We start from the raw sequence: 17816 nt of genomic DNA, 5'->3' as shown, positions 1-17816 counted from the left end.
TCCTGTTGTTGTTAAATGCCATTGAGTTGGTTCCTACCCATAGTGACTCTGTATAGGGTTTCTGAGAAGCAGCTGATGAACTTGAACCGCCAGCCATGCAGTTCAAACCGGCTTGGCAGTTCATCGCATTAACCCACAGTGCCACACGCAAATCCACTGATGTTGAGTTGTCTTAGACTCATAGCAACCCTGTAGGACAAAGAATAACTGCACCATAGGGTTTCTGAGACTGAATCTTTATGGAAGTGACTGCCTCCTGTGGAGCAGCTGGTGGGTTTGAACTGCTGACTTTTCTATTAGCAGTGGAGTGCTTAACCACTGTGCCACCAGGATTCCTTGTAGTAAAAAGGTATTGGAACTCAACTCTAGAATACTTTCTACTACACAACTTGTATAAACGCCTTCCTCTAGTATTTCTCTCACTACTTCCTTACTTGCTGTATAGCATTTAGCATTGTGGTGAAGTGAATTATTGTCTCTGTAAACTCCCAGCAAACGACTTCCCTGAGAAGATGCTGGTGGATTATGTAATTCAATTGTGAGGATTGTTAACAAGGCCGATTGTGATTGGTCAAATTTACCCTCCTGCTGGGTGTAAAATGAGTCAGCTTTAAAACTGAGTTGGTGAAATCTCACTACCATTGAAGAGAAAGCCAGGAGTGAAGAGAAAGCCAGGGTGGAGCCCTTCCTTTGGACCCAAATCCCTGTGCATTGAATCTCTTGAACTCAGGGACAGAAAGCTGTGACTTCAGAGGAGCAGCAGCAGCAGAGCCAAGTGCCAGAGCACCAGACAAGTAAAAGTGTCTTTGGTTAGAAGCTTGCTTGCAGAGTAGGGTGCTTCCAAACACTTAATTGGGGGAGCTAGGTTTGCTGACCCACAGAGCTAGAGCTGAGTGTCATTCAAATGTAAACTTTCTAGAACAGAGATCTTTTCTGTCATTCACTGTCCTCAAATCTATCACAGTGCCTTGTTGTTGTTATGTGCCCTGGAGTCGGTTCCGACTCATAGCGACCCTGTACAGAGTTTCCAAGGCTAGTAAAATAAAATTTATCCAGCAAAATAGGTGCTGAGTTGATAGGTATTAGGCACTGTATTAGATACTAGAGATTCGTTTTGGGGAAAATTAGTTCATTGAAAATGTAATGTGTACGTGGTAGATGAACGTCTATGTAAATGCAGGAAAACGTCTGAGTGATTTGGAAGCAAAAATGTGGACGGTGCAGGGGGCCACAGATGAGGCAGTGTTTAGTTTTCAGATGACAGCAGTAGGCATTCATTTAAGAAACATAAAGAGAAAATACGTTGCTCTTATTCTCCATATGGAGTCCTGGTGTGGCACTGTAAGATAAGCACTCGACTGCAATGTCGATTTGAACCGCAAGGCCATTGGTTTGAACTCACCAGGCACTCCTTGGAAACTCGATTGTTGTTGTTAATTGTTAAGTTGGTTCCGACCCATAGCGACCTTCTTTAGGGTTTCCGAGGAGCAGCTGGTGAGCTTGAAACGCCCACCTTGCAGTTCAAACTCCCACACCAGGACTCCTGAAACTCTGTATAGGGTTGCTAATAGTGGATGGAACAGAATCAATGGCACTTAACAATTCACCACTTATAAAAGTCCTTGTTAGCATCTGATAATTTAGCCTTTCCCTATTTTTTATAGTTGAAATCATATTGTAAATAAATTTGTATTTTTTCATTTAGTTTGTTATAAGCGTTTTCTCAAGTTATTTTAACAGTTGTTGTAACAGGGATTTTGCTCATTCACCTGTTGATGGTTTAGTTTGTTTGCATTTTTGTGTGTGTGTTTTTATAAATTATGTTGCAGAGAACAATTTCTGTGCACAAATCTATGTCCTATAGGAAAAAAACCAATAATGAAGCTTTTTTTCTAGATAGCTGCATGATTTGCTCCCTAGGGTAAAGATGAAAATTCACCCTAGCAGACTATAAATTTCACAGAAAACATTTTTGTTTTCATGTGTACTGTTACATCCTTTCACCACTAGAATTTTGAGCAATTGCATCCATAAGCAAAAGTCTAGTTCATCAAATTGTATTAATTTACACTGTGTTAGACACTAGACATTAACATAATTTGCACTTGCTCACAGTATCAAACATCTTTATCTTCATCTGGTCAAGTTCTGGTAGGCTAGCCATCAAGACGGGTCAAATGGATACTAGCTGCAAGTTTGGGCATTCATGCGTACCTCCTTGCACTGCAGAGTAGCTGGCCGCTTCACTCTCAGCTCTAGCTCCCAATGCCTAGATCAGAGCCCCTAGATTCACAAGTTCACACATCTCCCTAAACTTCAGAACAGCCAGCCTTCCTTCTCTCATCTCAAGATCAACAGATTTCAACGGAACAAGTCCAAACTCAGCCCAGGTTTTCATTGCTGCATTTCACCCACTTCTACTCACAAGTAGACCCAGGTGGTCACCATCGACCTCTGCTTATTTTTAATGTAAATATAGCCAAAGTATAAAAACCAAATGAAATATCAGGATGGTATATACCACTAACAGCATTTGATGAGAGCTTTGCTTTTTCAGTTTGGGCATTCAGTAAGTAGAAAGTTGTGGGCCATTCTTTACAATACTGAAATTTTGAACTAAGAAGGATACTTTTAACAGTGATTAGAACTCTAAATCTTTCTCCCTTTTAAAGGTTGAATTTCTTATTTCTCTCCATATAGTGTAAGTAACAGCCATAACTCACATATCATGTGGTGGTGGTTATGTGACGTGGAGCATTCTGATTCATAGCAACCCTGTATAGGGTTTCTGAGGTTGTAAATCTTTACGGGAGTAGAGAGCCTCATCTTTCTCCCTTGGAGCAGCTGGTGGATTCAAACTTCTGACCTTGCAATTAGCAGCCCAGCTCGTAATAAACTATGCTACCAGGGCTCCTTCACGTAATCAAATAGTGCTTGACAATTTAGTACTACAAATTATTTAGTTCCTGTCTCTGGGATTATTAAGTCATTAAACAAACTGAGGCTCATTGTTAAATGACTTGTCCCAGGTCACAGGGCCAATTGTTGGAAGTGAGATACAAACTTCATAAAACTGATAAAAATTAAACTGGCTGAAAATGGAGAAATGATACTTAAATTATGCATTTGTGAACAGTAGACACATTTTGTTGTTGTTATTGTTGTTAGGTGCCATCGAGTCAGTACCTATTCATAGCGACTTTATGCACAGCAGAATAAAATGCTGCACAATCCTGGACTAACCTCACTACTGTTGCCACGCTTGAGTGAGTCCATTGGTGCTGCTGGTTGGCTAGTCTATCTTGTTGGGGGTCTTCCTCTTTTTCTCTGACCCTCCACCTTACCAAACATGATGTCCTTCTCCAGTGACTGGTCCCTCCTGACAATATGTCCGAAGTATGAGAGACGAAGTTTGGCCATCTTGGTCTCCCAGGAGCACTCTGGCTGCACTTCTTCCAACACAGATCTGTTGGTTCTTTTGGCAGCCCATGGCACTTTCAATATTCTCCTCCAACACCATTACTGAAAAGCATCAATTCTTCTACAGTCTTCCTTATTAACTGTCCAGCTTTCACATGCATATGAGGTTATTAAAAATACCATGGCTTGGGTCAGGTGCACCTTAGTCCTCAGGCTGACATCTTTGCTCTTCAACACTTTAAAAAGGTCTTGTACAGCAGATTTGCCTAATCAATACGCCGTTTGATTTCTTGACTGCTGCTTCCATGAGTGTTGATAGTTGATCCAAAAAGAATGAAGTCCTTGACAACTTCAATCTTTTCTCCATTGATAAAAATGTTGTTTATTGGTCCAGTGGTGAGGATTTTTGTTTTCTTTACATTGAGATGCAATCCATACTGAAGGCTGTGCTCTTTGATCTTCATCAGTAAATATTTTAAGTCCTCTTCACTTTCAACAAGCTACGTTGTATCGTCTGCGTATCACAGGTTGTTAATGAGTGTTCCTCCAATCCTGATGTCATGTTTTTCTTCATAGAACCCAGCTTCTCAGATTATTTGCTCAGCATACAGGTTGTGAATAAGTCTGTAAAAGAATACAACCTTATCACACACCTTTCTTAATTTTAAACCATTCAGTGTTCCCATATTCAGTTCGAACAACTGCCTCTTGGTCCAGGTACAGATTCCTCATGAGCACAATTAAGTGTTCTGGAATACTCATATTTCTCAATGTTGTCCATAGCTTGTCATGATCCACATAATCAAAAGCCTTTGCGTAGTCAATAAAGCACAGGTAAACATCTTTCTGATAATTCTCTACTTTCAGCCAAGATCCATCAGACATCAGCAATGATATCTCTTGTTCCATGGCCTCTTCTGAATCCAGCTTGAACCTCTGGAAGTTCCCTGTCAATGTATGCTTGCAGCCATTTCTGTGTTAACCTTTAGTAAAACTTTACTCGCATGGACTTTATCAAGATTGTTCAATGATTTCCGCATTCCATTGGGTTACCTCTCTTTGGAATGGGCACAAATGCGGATCTCTTCCATTCAGTCGACCAGATAGTTTTCTTCCAAATTTCTCGGCAGAAATGAGTGAGTGCCTCCAGTGCCGCCTCACTTTCTTGAAGGATTCCAATTTTTATTCCATCATTTCCTGGTGCCTTGTTCTTTGACAATTCCTTCAATGCACCTTGGACTTCCTCTTTCAGTAGCATTGGCTCTTGATCATATGCTATCTCTTGAAATGGCTGAACATTAACCATTTCCTTGTGGTACTGTGACTCTGTGTATTCCTTCCATTTTCTCTTGATGCTTTCTGAATCATTCAGTAATTTGCCAAGAGAATCTTTCAATGATGAAAGTCAAGGCTTGAATTTTTTCTTCCAGCTTGAGAAATGCTGACCGTGTTGTTCCTTTTACCCCCACTTAATTTATAATACCTTTGTCATTGTCTGTTACTCAGTGCTTGCCTAGTAATCAGGTCCCCATGAGTAGGAATTAACCTGATGGCAGTGGATTTTAGCTGCTCAAGGAAAGGAACCTTAGTAGCACAAAGGGTAAGTGCACAACTACTAATAGAAAGGTTGATAGTTCAAAACCATGGGAAGCAGACATGACTAGCTGATCTTAAAAGATTACAACCCAGAAAATCCCTATGGAGAGTTCTACTCACATATTTCACTCACTGAATCAAAGTGAACTCCACAGTAACTTACACCAGCTGCTAATGGAACTATAAGGGTCTGCCAGAAATGATCCTAAGTGAAGAAGGAAGGACATGTAAAGGAATGTTTCATAATGTTGCTTTACCATTTTTAATGGAAAAAATACTAAAATAATTGTACTTTACACTCTTAAAATGGTAAAGCCTTCATTTAATTAGCATAATCTGATACAAATACGTAGTCCTAATTGTGCTGGAGGAGAATATTGAAAGTGCTGTGAGCTGCCAAAAGAACCAACAGATCTGTGTTGGAAGAAGTGCAACTAGAGTGCTCCTTGGGGGCCAAGAGGGCCAAACATCGTTTCTCATACTTAGGACATATTGTCAGGGACCAGTGACTGGAGAAGGACATCATGTTTGGTAAGGTGGAGGGTCAGAGAAAAAGAGGAAGACCCCCAACGAGATGGATTGGCCAAGTGGCAGCATCGATGGACTCAAGCGTGGCCCCAGTAGTGAGGTTGGCCCAGGATTGGACAGTGTTTCGTTGTGCTGTGCATAAGATTGCTATGGGTTGGTACCAACTTGATGGCACCTAACAACAATAAATTTTGCCTTGGTAAACATTAACAGTTCAACATTACTCTTAGCACAATTAATTGAAACATTTAAAAAATATTAATAAAAGCAATAAAAATTCAGGCCATCTGACAATATTATTATAACTAGAATATTAGTGACATGAAATATGATAAATCAAATATAATTTTAACATTCTGGATTATATTTGGAGATAATCATGTATTAAATTATAATTAACTTGAATGCATAAGAAACTACCATTTAATAAGTCAGAATTTTAGAGAAATCTTCTATACTTCTGAATTAGTACAATTTTGGTTTGTAATTGATAGTACAGTGTGTTAAATGGTTGCAGTGATGAGTTTTGTGCAGCCAGGGCTGCTCTTTATTTAAGCTAAAACAGCAACAACTCATCTGTATCACTCAGAGTTCTACTTAGGCTATGATAGCTCTTAACCGTGAAATCATTGAGTCTTTAATAACTTTCTTAATAGAAATTTTCAAAGTATACAAACCTAAAACCAATACTTTAATGAACCCTTATATAAGCTTTTATCAATTTATTTCTACCCATAGCTGTTTCAACTGGATTATTTTATGCAGTTAGATTATTTTATTTGCAGATTACTTAGGAAATACGTTTTTATGAGTATAATTGTGGAAAAAAATTTTTATTTTTGGCAGAACATTTTGGCACCTAGATCATGGCAACTCTAGAAGAAATTGCACATCAAATTATTGAACAACAGATGGGAGAGGTATGTCTGTTCTACATCTCATTCACTGGCCTACCAAATGTTTATTACTTACACTAAATGTATATGTTATGTTCTGCACATACAGAGATGATAGGTATCTGTGACTTTCAGGTAGCTTTTCAGAGTCCTGAAAGACAGTTGAATAAACAAACAGCCACTGTGAGATGTTGTTAAGTGCTGTGATAAGTATGTTGTTGTTGTTAAGAGCCATTGAGTCGGTTCTGACTCATAGTGACCCTCCATAGGGTTTCTGAGGAACAATTGGTGGATTTGAACTGCCGACCTTTTATTTCGCAGTTCAGTACTGATCCTATAAGTGCCACACCAGGAGTCCATGATAATTATATAGGGTGTTATTTAGCATAGAAGAAAAACAGCTAAAAAAGAGTTATAAAATAATGTGGGGGTGTAGGGAACCAAATCAGGGCATCAGGGAATATTTCTGGAGAGCATGAAATCTGAGGCCAGTTGGAGTTAATCCATGTCAGTAGAAACAAATCTTCATTTAAAAATGCCATGTGGTATATCTTGGGAAAACCCATTGCTGGTGAGTCAATTTTGACTTGTAGTAACTATAGGATAGAGTAGAACTGCCTGGGTTTCTAAAACTGTTAGCTTTATAGGAGCAGACTGCCACCTCTTTCTCCTGGAGAGCTACTAGTGGATTAGAACTGCTAAACTTCTAGTTAACAGCCCAGTGCTTTAAACCATTATGACACCAGGGCTCTTTGTTTCTTAATGTTGTTAAGTGCCATCGAGTCGGGTCCAACCCATAGCGAACCCTGTACAGGGTTTCCGAGGGTGTAAATCTTTACGGGAGTAGAAAGCCTCATCTTTCTCCCGCGGAGCGGTTGGTAGTTTCGAACCGCTGACCTTAAGGTTCGCAGCCCGATTCATAACCACTACGCTACCAGAGCTTAATAAGAGGTACTATACGCCAAGAGTTCTCAAAATTTGACCTAGGTGCCCATGCAGAGAGTCAGCAAGGGCAAAACGGTTTCTCTAATAATTTGTTACTGTTAGGTGCCGTGGAGTCGGTTCCAACCCTGTGCATAACAGAACAAAACACTGCTCCAGTCCCTCTCCATCATCACAGTTGTTAGCTGGAGTCATGCAACTTTCATTGACTTCCATTTTGGTCTACTCCTTCTTTCTTGTCTTCTTGATGACCTTTTGCTTTCTTCCTATATGATGTTCTTCATGTCATTCCACAACTTTTCTGGTCTTCAGTTATTAGTGTCTAATGTATCAGCTCTGTTCTTGAGATGGTCTCTAAATTCAGGTAGATATGTTCAAGGTCATATTTTGCCTCTCATGGATTTGTTCTAATTTTCTTCAGTTTCAGCCTGAACTTGCGTATGAGCAATTGATAGTCTGTTCCACTCTGTCCCTGGCTTTGTTTTGACTAATGATACGGAGTTTTCCCACTGTGTCTTCCCACAGATGTAATTGATTTGATTTTTGTGTCTTCCATCTGGTGAGATCCATTTGTTATGTTGTTTTTAAAAGTTATTTGCAGTGAAAAAGACATTGGTCTTGCAGAATTCCATAATGCAGTCTCCAGCCATGTTTTCCAGTTATTAATCCTTCCTCTTGTTTCCAGCCTTTACATTGCAATCACCAGTAATTATAATTACACTCTAATTGCATGCTTAATCAATTTCAGACTGATGAAGTTGGTAGGATTCTTCAAGTTCATCATTAACTTTTGTGGTTGGTGTGTAAATTTGAATAGTGTTCTTCCATGTAGGATTAAGGGTATTACCCTATTGTAGATTCTTTTTGATGATAAATGCAGTGCCACTCCTGTTCAATCTTTCGTTCCCAGCATAATAAATCATAATATTGTCAGATTCAAAATGGCCAATTCCAGTCCATTTCAGCTCACTAATACCTAGGATATCGATCTTTATGAATTCATTTCATTCCATGTTCTGATTATTGATGGATGTTTACAGCTGTTTATCCTCATTGTGAGTTGTGGTCCATCATCAGCAAATAAAGGTCCCCAAAGCTTTATTCCATTCACATCATCATGATCAATTCTACTTTGAGGAAGCAGCATTTCCCAGGGCTCATCTTCTGGCACTGTATCTGACAGTCTCCCACTACTATCCATAAGGTTTTCAGTGGCTGAACGTTCAGAAGTCGGCCGCTTCCCCTTCTTCCTAGTCTGCCTTAATCTGGAAGCTCTGCTTAAACTTGGTCACTAGGGGGTCCCTACTCATATTTAAAATACCAGTGGCATAGCTTCCAGCATCACAGCAACACACAAGTCACCACAGTACAACAACTGACAGACAAGTGGTGGTTTTTGTATAGCTTTTTATAAGAATTCTAAAATGTTATTTGCCATTTTCATTCTAATCCTCTCCCCAGTATAGAGTGGACTTTTCCAGAGACTATCAATGTCACCTGATGATAATTTATGGTGAAATGTGTCAGCATTTTGAGGTCTGCATAAATCAGTGAACTATTGTTTTCTAATAGCCAATATGATGTTGTTGTTATGTGTCGTGGAGTCGTTTCCGACCCGTAGCAACCTTGTACAGGGTTTCCGAGGCTATAAATCTTTATGGGAGCAGAAAGCCTCAATCTTCCTCCCACGGAACAGCTGGTAGTTTTGAACTGCTGACCTTAAGGTTTGCAGCCCGATTTGTAACCACTACACTACCAGAGCTCCTTAATAGCCAAAATATAATGTTAGAAAATCATGTATTATTAAGGATTTTAATATGGCTTTGGGTTCTACATTGCAACTGTAACCTTTAAAAAACTATCACTTGTTGAATTTTGGAGTAATACCAAAGGATAATTTTCACAGTTAATGGAGAAGGCCATTAAAATATTTCCTCTTTCAAGCAATAATCTGAGCCTGGATTTTGCCATATACCTTGACCATAACGGCATATGGTAGCAGACTTGAGTACAAAGGGAGACATGAGAATACAGCTGTGTTCTATAAAGGCAGATATTAAAGAGATTAGCAAAAATATAATACAGTGCCAATTTCCCCACTACACTTGTCAAGTGTAAAGGGGTCCTGAACTACTTGTAAAATCTGCTCACTGTTCTCAATTGAAGATCATTCACATGATCTTAAGTTGTCAATGATGATAATTATGCTACAGTTACATCCATTTATTAACCTAAGCAGAATGCTTCTACCCAGTGACATCTGTATTCTGCATGGACCAAATTCTCCCTTTCTCGGAGATATAAGTTATGGCATTTAGTCTTCTATTTAAAACTCCTGATGTGGTGCTTTGGGTTAATGCGCTAGACTACAAAGTCGGTTTGAACTGCAAGGTCGGTGGTTCAAGCTCACTAGCTGCTCCTTGGAAACCCTGTATAGACTGGCTATGGACCGGAATCAACCCAACAACAATAATGAGTGGCAGAAATAATCCAAAATGAAACTGGTAACAATTTAAAGTACATATGGTAAAATTTGCTATAGATGAACTGATTCAAAGTCACATCTTATACGTAACACTGAAAATTGCCAGGCTTGTCAGGGTGGTGGAAACTGGACTTGGTAGTAGTAACCTTTAGTATAAGGTAAAATTGACGATAGTTAAACTTGAGGACATCAGTAATTTTGGTCACCAAAGAAAACTCAATTGGCAGATGCTGTAAACAGTACAATTTACTCTAGACAAAAACAAATTAGTGAATCAGAACTTGTTTTAAATTTTGTATGAAGAAGAATATTGAGAAAATAGTCTCAGGAAAATTAAAAAGGAAAAAAAATCAACTTTGCCATTTAAAAAATTAATCATGGCACTTGAAAGGACAAGCAGACCAGCCTGGAGCAGTCAGAAGAACAGAAGATACTTCTTGAAAGAAAGACCAACAGGAAAAATACAAAACAATAGGCAGTCCCACTGATTACTACAAGAACAAGCAACTTGTTCGCCCAGGAGACATCAAGCCAAGTGGTCAGTCCCTTCAGGGCAAACTCCCTTCAAAGACTAAGACTCAGTGGGAATACACGCTCTGATTGGTGACCACGTATGTCATCGATAAGGGGAAGTGAGGGAAAAACAGCAATGAAGCTGTGAGCTAAGCCCTACAATGTTCAATAGACTCCTATGAACCCGAGACGAGACCTGGTTGGCCAGCAGTATGGCAAAACCTGGGGACTCTTCAGCCCAGAGTCAGTGACATAGCTACAGAGGACTAGAGTGGAGAGTGAAGCTTCCAGCTGATAAGAAGAGAGGACATATGCATAAGAACACCCATACTTGCAAATAATACCCACTTAACCTGGCTTCAATGACTGGATAATCAGAGCTCAACTAGAAGAATAAAGAAGAGGGAAAAAAAGAGTAATCTGATACAATTGGATGAACTTGACCTATCCTACACCTCTATGGATGCACTAGCTCAAAAGATGGAACAAATCTTTATAGCAAGGATCATTCCCACCCCCTCCACACATGGAGAGGACAAGGATGGGCAACTTGGACGTTGGCTACCCAGAATGAGGGGGATACAGAGGCAAGAAGTGACTGGCTTACAAGCTTTCAAGAGGGAGCCTAGATCCAGAGGGTGCGGAGCAAGATAGAATCTCCACTGAGTAGTATCCAATCTGTCTAGGGGCCTAGGAAAGGAGATGTGGATAGGTCTCTTGAGATACAATGGTGAGTAATTGTTTCAGGACTGATTGTAAGGGCTGGAAATGTAAAGGTAGATGTTTTGTAGCAAAAGGAGGGAGGGGAGGGATTGATTAACTTTGCAGTCTAGGATTGTAGGTCTCTGGGACAATCAAAGAGAAGAGCGGAGAACAGAACCCTACCCAGAGAAGCAGTGAGGGCAGAGATGATGATGTGGAGAGATGGAGAGGCTGGGGACCTTGGACCCGGTGACTGAGAGGGGCTGTGTGCTGACGACTGTGGTTAGTGGATGATGCATGGAGTGGATTGTAACCATGGCAAGGAAACGATATACAATGGGATCAATGTGAAGCTAATGTTCTCCCATATATACTATCACATAACTCACAATAAAGCATTAAAAAAAAAAGCTAAAGTGGATAGAGAGAAATAATGTTAACTGATGGTACATGGAGGGGATTATAATCATTGTAATGAAACAAAGTGTATGATTTGTTGAATGTAAAACTGATGCTCTGCCCTATAAACTTACATTCAATCCACAATAAAAAACTTTAAAAAAAACAGAGGGGAGTGATTGATTTGTAGTCTAGGCGTGGAATTCCCTGGGACCATCAAGGGAGAAGAGCTGAGAGCAGGACCTTACCCAGAGAAGCAGTGATGCCAGAGATGGAGGCAGAGACGATGACATGGAGAGTGGAGCGGCTGGGGACTTTAAACCCAGAGAGGGAGAGGGGCTGTATGCTGATGACCAGGGGACAGGCTTGCAGGGTATACCCTTTGGTTGGTTGATGATGCATGGAGGGGATTATAACCATGGCAATGAAATAATATAGGATAGGATGAATGTAAAGCTAATATTCTCCAATGTAAACTACCACATAATTCACAATAAGACATTTTAAAAATAAAAAATTAATCATGGGATTAAACTGGCGTAATTTTACTCTCAAGATAAATGGAGAAAATATTGAGGTTGTCCGCAACGTCATTTTGCTCGGATCAACCATCAACACTAGTGGAAGTAGCAATCAAATTACATGATGTATTACATTGGGCACATCTGCTACACAAGACCTCTTTAAAGTGTTCAGAAGCAAAGATGTTAGTCTGAAGACTAAGGTACATCTGATCCAAGCCATGGTACTTTCAATAACCTCATATGCTTGTGAAAGTTAGACAATGAATAAGGAAGACCGTAGAAAAATTGATGCATTTGAGATATGGTGTTGGAGGAGAATATTAAAAGTACTATGGATTGCCAAAAGAACAAACAAATCTGTGTTGGAAAGAGTAAATTTTACTTTGGAAAACATTTGTTCAACCAAAACCCCCAATGGTGGGGTTGTTGTTACATGCCGTTGAGTCAGTTCAGACCCATAGTATGGACTTTCCAAGGCTGTTGATTTTTACAAGAACTGAAAACCTCATCTTTCTCCTGCAGAACACATGGTGGACTTGAACCACCAACCTTGTTGTCAGCAGTCCAGTGCTTATTCTACAGAGCCACTGTGCTGCTCCCCATTGTGTTTCTTGGTGAATCTTCTCTTCCCCAGACTACCCCATCTCAGTACATAGCATTGTTATTTTCCCAGTTGCTCAGGCGAGTATTCAGTAGTCCTTGATTCTTCTCTCTTCTTTGTTTTTGATGTTGTTAATTTCCAATAAGTCTCTTCTGACTCAACAACCCTTTATAGGGTTTCCATGGAGTGGCTGGTGAGTTTGTACTGACAACCTTGCAGTTCAAACTGACCTTGCAGTCCAGTGCTTATCCTACAACACCACATCAGGACTCCATTCTCTCTTCATTTGTTGTTAAGTGCCATGGAGTCGGTTCCAACTCATAGCAGCCCTGCACAGGGTTTCCGAGGCTGTAAATCTTTACGGGAACAGAATGCCTTATCTTCTACTGCAGAACAGCTGGTAGTTTCGAACTGCTGACCCTGCAGTTAACAGCATGATTCGTAACCACTACGCTACCAGAGCTCCTTCATAGTCCACATCTAATTTATCAGTACCTTTTCTTACCTCTACCTTCTAAAAAGCCCAAATCCACTTGCTCTTCACCTTCTGCATGACTCTTGCTCTATTCCCAGCTACTATCATTTCTTGCAAGTACTTCTGCAAAGCATCTTTTCTGATTTCCCTGGGTTATCCTCTTAAACCTTTACAAATCTCTTCTGCACACTAAGTCTGGAATGATCTTTCTTTCTTTTTTTTTTTTAAAAAACAGCTCATATTTTATTTTCTGGCACACAATAAACAACATACTTCTCCAGTGCCAACAGTATCCTCTTACCAAGACTTTTCATACAGAACTGGGTCTACTGGAAGCAAATTGTTTCTGATGAGGTTTCTGATGATCAGGAATCAAGACACAGAAGCCCAAAAGGCAAGAGATCTTTGTAGATAACATCCTCAAAACCAAGACATAGCAGATTTTACTTTCAAAGTAAAGGAGAAGCCTGCTACTAGACCCTTTTACCCATAAAGCATTTTACTGTGGGATGATCCATGTTGACTCCATGGAATTCTTCTCTACACAATTCCCTTCAAGTGGGATGAGGAACTAACTGCAAAACTTGCAGTCTTAAGTGTACTTTGAAAAATTCAAGGATAAAAAGTAGAACTCTACAGTTTATCATAAAAGAACGAGCAAGTTCCAGGAGTTTGTATTGTTTGTATAACAGAACACACAAAACCAGGCAGAGAAATCCCCAAGGAAGTGATGATGGTCATGCTTCACGGTTACACCTGCCCTTTGGTCCTTCATCTTTTAAGCACTTAGTATATTTTCTTATTGTAATATTAGACATTTTTTTTTTCACAAAAGCAATTCAAGTGTGAATAAATAAATGCGTTATCTTTTAATGCCTACCCCCATGTTCCTTTAAATAGCAAAAAGTGCTAAATTAAATCTTCTGATAGCCTGTTTGGCCACAGTTGTCCCATCTATGCTTTTAAAAACAGACTAGAACGTGGTCTTCCAAAATCATTCTTGGAACTATAGCTCATTCTGTTAAATCTTGGGGCACCAGTTCTATTGATACTGCTGATAGTCTCCAAAAGGTGAGGATGATAAATGTGTTGAAGGCAACTGGGAGGGATCTTCAGCAAACTGAGGACCATTGGGAAACTGCAGAGGTAAATCTTGTCAATAAGATACCAGCTCCTTCAGGTAAAGCTAGAAGAATGCCACCCATTCAGCTGTCCCAGCCATGGCCACTGGTCCATTTCTTGCTGCCAGTATGGCTCCTATTAAAGCACCACTTGTGATGGAGTTCCAGGGATCTTCTTTCCCTCGAACTTGAGCCATACTACAGTCTGTCATGGAAAACAGACCACCCCAAACTGCAAAGCTGCCTCCCAACTGTGGAACCCTGGTTTTAATAGCTGTCAAACCCTCATAGTCTGTGGTTGACTCCCACCGGAGAAGTCCGAAAATCTTTGCTTGAAAGATACCACCACCTATTGTGCCCATGGTAAAGACCCCACCACAGTCACCCACAGTTCACCAGGGGCAAGGTTACCGCACATACTCCTACATCTTGACTTGAGCTCCGCAAGCCTGGAATAATCTTTCTTAAAGACCCTATTAATCCTTGTTGCAAATCCTCTATTCCTGTCCATTTCACCCAGTCTGGGAAATTCAGACTTTGCATGGTCTACAAAGTCCTATCTGATCTGGCCTGAAGCTGTCACTCAGATTTCATCATCTACTCTACTCCCTCACTTTAACTTTCTTTCACTCACACAGCTCTCTTGATATGCCTTTTGCCTCAATACGCCCAATACACTCCCTCGTGCCTTAGGGCCTTGTTGTATTTCTCCTGCCTGGGATGCTCTTTCCTTGGTGGTCCTAAGCTGCAGTCTGTGTAAAATTTAAGACTTTGTAAAAATAATGATCTCTGGGGTTGTTGTTAAAGTGTCATTGAGTTCAGAGTTTTATGCCATCTCTCTCTCTCTCTCCCTCTCTCTCTCTCTCTCTGTTTCTCTCTTACCTTATCTTGCTTTTTCATTTTAGCAAGTTAATGCCACCTGATAATATGAGGGCACTTCAAAAAATTCATGGAAAAATTTCATTATCTTTTAATGCCATTTTCCTATAAACTTTTTTAAGCCCCCCTCATGTAATTATTTGTCTCTGTCTTTCTTGACTTAAATGAAAGCTTCAGTGATTTTGTTTTGTACCCTGCTAATACCATGGGAAACAGAATTGTGCTTGGCTGATAGACTGTACGTAATATATATTTTTCTAAGGCATTTCTTCCAAAATGGAAGGATGGAGAGAGAAGGAAGAGAGGAATCAAAAGAGTGAGGTCGAATTGTTCTTAAACGATTGTACGTTCATGTACTTGTGTATTTCTATGGGACATAATTTTTTAGAGATACGATTGGTAGTACAAAGGATGTGAGGGTGTTATATTGAATATATAACATTGTGTTCATCTAGTTTGACCTGAATATATTAGAAAATTGTGTTATTAAATGGGGAAAATTGAATTGACTTGCTTACTAACTAGACATGATTGTTAGATTGTTACAGATCAACAAACTGGCCAGAAAATCCAGATTGTGACAGGACTTGACCATAACACACAAGGCAAGCAGTTCATTTTGACAAATCACGATGGCTCTACTCCAAGCAAAGTCATACTGGCCAGGCAAGATTCCACTCCAGGAAAGGTTTTTCTCACAACTCCAGATGCAGCAGGGGTCAACCAGTTGTTTTTCACAACTCCTGATCTGTCTGCACAACACCTCCAGGTAAATAACTACTGAAATTAAGAAGCATATCATAATTGTAAGTCCTGCTTTAAGACATTATATGTGTACATATTCAATTTTGTGTTTTTTTTTTAAGTCTTGCATAAAATTCAATGTTATATAATAGAATATCTGTGGCGGTGGCCCTCTATTATGGACCACTGTACTTTTGACACAACATTTCACCCATTATTTGTGAGAGTTCTTAGTTGCAGGAAATAAGATCCACTCTGGCTATTTAGATAGGAAGGAATTTTATAAGTGTTTCATAACAGAATTGTTGGAAATATTGAAGAAAAAAATTCTAGGAATGGCTACTTTTGTTATTTGTTTTACACAAGAGGGGAAGGTGTTTACTACATGTACTATATCACATTAAAAAAAAATTAATTTTGTGCTTTATGTTTCAAATGATGAGAAGGTTGAAATATAGCCTAAAGAAGAGACTAGTGTTCCTTTGCCAAGATCCTATTAGCTAGTTCTGATGATGAATTCTTTATATGATTTAAAGAGGCTGAGTAATCTGTTCGTGCCTGCCCCACTTAGTTCCAGTTTGGGTGACTGACTTGCCTACCCTTCATACACCTAACCCACGTCTTACCTCATTCATGAAGTCTTAACCTTTGTATAGTAATCATGTGTGAATTATTATAGCTTCACCAGAAAGCCCTTTGTCTTTCTATAACTCTGTTTTTAAAATTCAGGGTTATCTTTTCATGCTGCTAGTTTATTTTAGGTCATTGCGTGTGGAAAGTTGCTGAGCTCTTCAGAGTAAAGTGTCATAATAGGAGTGATAGGACTGTACTAGGTTGACATGGTCCATATGTATAATACTGAGTGTTGGTAACATGCATTGAAAACACCTCATGTATTTGTATTGAACAGTAGCAGTAGTCTTACTGTGTTAATGAGGATGCTATGTGAAAAATCAGTAATGGTTTAATTTGTCAAATGACATCTCAAAAGTTTAAGAATAACATAAAGAATAAATTACAAAGCAAAAACTGAATGAATGTAATTCTTGAGAGAGTAACAATGTTCTTGAGTAACAGGAATTTATTTTGATTTTTTTAGCTCCTAGCAGATAATTCTTCCCCAGATCAAGGGTCAAATAAGATTTTTGATCTTTGCGTAGTATGTGGAGACAAAGCATCAGGTAACATTAAAAAGTAACCTACTACATGTGTTGTTAAAGTAACTACCTCACTACCATGTTTCTTCTATTAAAAGAAAAATAAAGGAGTATGTCATTTTTATGATGACTATATTTGTATTTGTAGTTTATGAAGTTTGATGGGCTTTCCCCAAAGTTTTTTATTCATCTAAAGATATTTCCTCACTGTAATGTAATTTCATTGAGTTTTGTAATATGATCTTTTAATTACATTTTTCTGTGAAGTTTTTGAAGCTCCCTCATATTTCAAATACTTTTGAAAAATCATAGCTCGTTAAAAGTAAAACATGGGGAAAATACTTTGTATGTGACAGCTAGAGGTTTTGTCTTGACCAAAAGAAACATTTAAAAATAAGTTGTGATTCTTAATAATATATAACATTAAGCTCTGTTACTTTAGGAATACAGAGTATCTTGAATTATTAAAGTCAGATAAAACTCTGGTTAGCCGTATTTAATGCTCTGCATAGCTAACTAAGCAGGCTTTTGTAGACTGGAAAATCTCATAGTTCTAGCTGATACTTTTTGTTGTTTAAAAGGAAGCAGTGGGAGTACTTCATTTCTGCCTTATAATATGTGGGTTTTCTATTTTCTTGAATATTTTGTTTCTAGGGCGTCATTATGGAGCAGTGACTTGTGAAGGTTGCAAAGGATTCTTCAAAAGAAGCATCCGAAAAAATTTAGTGTATTCATGTCGAGGATCAAAGGACTGTATTATCAATAAACATCATCGAAACCGCTGTCAATACTGCAGGTTACAGAGATGTATTGCGTTTGGAATGAAGCAAGACT

The 17816-nt window shown here is 39.1% G+C and overlaps 1 protein-coding gene and 1 pseudogene across 1 annotated transcript in view; one reads left to right on the top strand and one right to left on the bottom strand.

Annotated features, from left to right (window-relative positions):
* The first annotated feature begins 6410 nt into the window (after positions 1–6410).
* The window catches only part of NR2C1 (nuclear receptor subfamily 2, group C, member 1), a 65021-nt gene continuing 53615 nt past the window's right edge, over positions 6411–17816 (top strand). Inside the window, exons 1-4 of the mRNA XM_006871811.1 lie at positions 6411–6464; positions 15620–15850; positions 16925–17006; positions 17637–17812. Of these exons, the coding sequence (XP_006871873.1) occupies positions 6411–6464; positions 15620–15850; positions 16925–17006; positions 17637–17812 (543 nt within the window). The remainder of the gene's footprint in view (positions 6465–15619; positions 15851–16924; positions 17007–17636; positions 17813–17816) is intronic.
* On the bottom strand, positions 14124–14630 carry LOC102836513 (annotated as a pseudogene).

Source organism: Chrysochloris asiatica, unplaced genomic scaffold, assembly GCF_000296735.1.
Source record: "Chrysochloris asiatica unplaced genomic scaffold, ChrAsi1.0 scaffold00174, whole genome shotgun sequence".
NCBI classification, from domain to species: domain Eukaryota; kingdom Metazoa; phylum Chordata; class Mammalia; order Afrosoricida; family Chrysochloridae; genus Chrysochloris; species Chrysochloris asiatica.
Note: the sequence above shows the minus strand (reverse complement) of the source record. Positions and strands in the feature narration are given on the sequence as shown.